General features: G+C 45.8%; 1 protein-coding gene across 11 annotated transcripts in view; it reads left to right on the top strand.

Moving 5' to 3' along the window:
* Window positions 1-2743, top strand: part of RGS6 (regulator of G protein signaling 6) — a 490473-nt gene that overhangs the window by 408988 nt on the left and 78742 nt on the right. For all 11 annotated transcript variants that reach the window (XM_019640416.1, XM_019640419.1, XM_019640410.1 and 8 more), the window contains one exon: window positions 2591-2655. In XM_019640416.1, the coding sequence (XP_019495961.1) occupies window positions 2591-2655 (65 nt within the window). The remainder of the gene's footprint in view (window positions 1-2590; window positions 2656-2743) is intronic.

The raw sequence follows: 2743 nt of genomic DNA, 5'->3' as shown, positions 1-2743 counted from the left end.
AGCTTGCGCTCCCACGCCAACTCCTAACCAACTCAGCCCCTCAGCTGGCCCTTTTTATAAAATTGTTTAACGTGTTCTGTTTGTGTCATGGTGAGACACGGTGAGCTTGAGATGGCAGTGGGTCATCCACATGAGACTGAGCTGCCAGTGAGGGGGGAATGCCAAATGCGAGAGCCAGAAAACAAAGGTTTTTCAATGAGAAATTAAATATCCAATAAAAACCAACAACTGAGCTTAAAGCAAGTCCCCCAGATGCCCCGATATGGGACTGGCTGGTGAGACCAGTGGCCATTTGATTGGTTAGATGTAGAGCAAGCTCTGGTGAAGGCACCAGGTAGTGCAGACAAACCCAGGTAAGGCCTGTGCCAAGAAGAGGTCCATTCAATACCTACATCCTACCTCCCTACTTTTGGTGAGCAGACTCCCTAATATGTGACATTAGCCACAGGGGAAGTGGGCTGAAAGCATGCAGCCATGTACCTCATGGTTATCAGGGGCGGCACCGGCTTTGCATTCTACACATGGTACTTCATAACCTAGCTGGCCCATTTTTGACCCAGATGGGTTGGAAATTTCTCAGGATGATTCTGCCTAAATAAAGCCCACATCTGGCTTAGACTTTCCTGCATTTCACATTTGGCCAATGCAAAAGACTGTCGGAGGCAGCGTTGTCAAAGCGGCTACCACCTCCACCGACCTGCACTACCCCTGGCTTATCGAGACCAGGCCTGCTGGGGCTGCTGACATGCCAGGCTTCCTGCTTCAGGTTGCCCACCATTCCACAGGCTGCCTCACTGGTGGTCCCAGAGCCTGAAGCCGGTACCTTGTAATAGAGCAGGCACTCCTTTATCAGACACAATAGAGAGCTGTAGCTGCTTGGTTCACTGGAAAAGCTGGTAAGTAGAGAATCATGGAAAATGATATATACACACTTTAATCACTTCACAATAATGGACGATCTACAAAGGAACAGTCCTTTGGCAGCCTTTTAAGGTAGGACTCTTTGGTTCTATTTGATAATGGGTCCCAATCATTTGAGTTTTCTGCCTTGAATAAACCATACTCAAAATCAGCCATCCAGTTTTGGCATCTTTAAAGTGCATCAAGAATTTAAAGAAACACTTTTAAAGCAATCTCTATGTTGACCCGTTGGAAATTTTTATTATTTTTTCCCCATTTTTTTCAGTTATCGCACCTAGTACCAAATTCATTAGCAATTGTCTTAGCCAGCTCTCCCTTATAAAGCTATTCCAAACCATTCAACTGGGACTTCATAGAAACCACTCTCTCTTTTCACATTAATTGCTTCAGTGCGTGTGATGTGTACTTACGTTATAGTGAACTTATGTTATTAAAATAACAAGTGTACCTAACATAAGCAAATTTGAGAAGAAATACAACTGACTCTCTACCACATACAACTCGAATGGTGTGAGCAGAAGTGTGGGTACAGCAACGGAGGCTGCTAGCCGCAAGGTTCCAGCATATCATAAGCTGCCATCAGTAACATTTTCAGACCCCATGGAGGAGGCTGGTTAATCCTGAAAGGGGTTGACTAGATGTCCTAGTATATTTAAGTTGTCAAACAACATATAGATCCACTCTGCCCTTCCCTCCCAATCATTCAATTGTTCATTCATACCATTCACCTACTGTCTTCCACGGATCAGCCTACCTGGCATTGGAGAAGGAGGGAGATACTGAAGGAGAAGAATTAGGGAGAGGAAATGATGAAAGCCATGTTTGAGGAAGAATGCCCTCGCAACTGAGGACTAAGAACCCTTTCATAGCTTGGGAACAGAGACCTAAATTGTCCTCCCTTTCCACTGTCCATTCTCTCCATCTGGCAGGCCAGGCTCTGGTGCTAGGTACAGGGATTCGAGGTACATAGGACACAGCCTCTGCCCTTGAAGAGCCTTCAGCCTAGAGCAGGGGACAGTCTAATAAACCCAAGATCACAGTTCACTAGAATCAGGTTTCTTGGTTGAGGATGGGTAGGTGCAACACCAAGCTATCTGAAACACCAAGTTGGGCCTTTAAAGATTAGTAGCAGGTTGCCAGATAGACAAAGGGGGAGAAGAGAGAAGAAGGAAAGGCTTCCCATGCAGCAGACACATACAAAGGAGTAGAGCTGAGAGGGATTTGGTAGCCTCACATGCCTGCGTGAGAAAGATAAGCAAAGACTGGATCTTAAAGAACCAAACATGCTAAGAAGCCCCGCCTTTATCCTGAGGTCACTGAGAAGTCAATGCAGGGGTTCAAGCAGGACGGTAACATGGTCATATATTTGAGAAAGATCACCCTGATGGAGGACGTTTTGGGTGAAGCAGAGTGAGGAGGATGGAGGGGAGCTGTCAGGATTGGAAGATGGGGTCCTTGTCCAATCCTGACCTGCAGAAAGATTCCTAGAGGTCAACTGTCATGGCTTCCACATAGAAACATATCCATCACAGCGCAGGGCTGCATACTTAGCCAGCTGCTCAGGCTGCCTGGACGGATGGATGAGTTGGATGGACAGATGAATGGATGGATTTACGATTCTACCACACTGCTGGTTTTATGCATGTTGTAATTTCTCTTCTTCTCTCAGCCATCTATCTCTGCAAGAGGACAATGCAGAATAAAGCAAGGCTGGAATTGGCAGACTATGAAGCAGTAAGTATGAGTCTTTTCTGGGAAGGGTGTAGGAGGAGAGTACAGATATATCTCAGCTCTATTTTAGCTCATATTTTTCCCTTTTTCA

The sequence above is a fragment of the Hipposideros armiger genome, unplaced genomic scaffold (genome assembly GCF_001890085.2).
Source record: "Hipposideros armiger isolate ML-2016 unplaced genomic scaffold, ASM189008v1 scaffold_49, whole genome shotgun sequence".
NCBI classification, from domain to species: Eukaryota; Metazoa; Chordata; class Mammalia; order Chiroptera; family Hipposideridae; genus Hipposideros; species Hipposideros armiger.
This window is presented reverse-complemented; position numbering and strand designations above follow the sequence as displayed.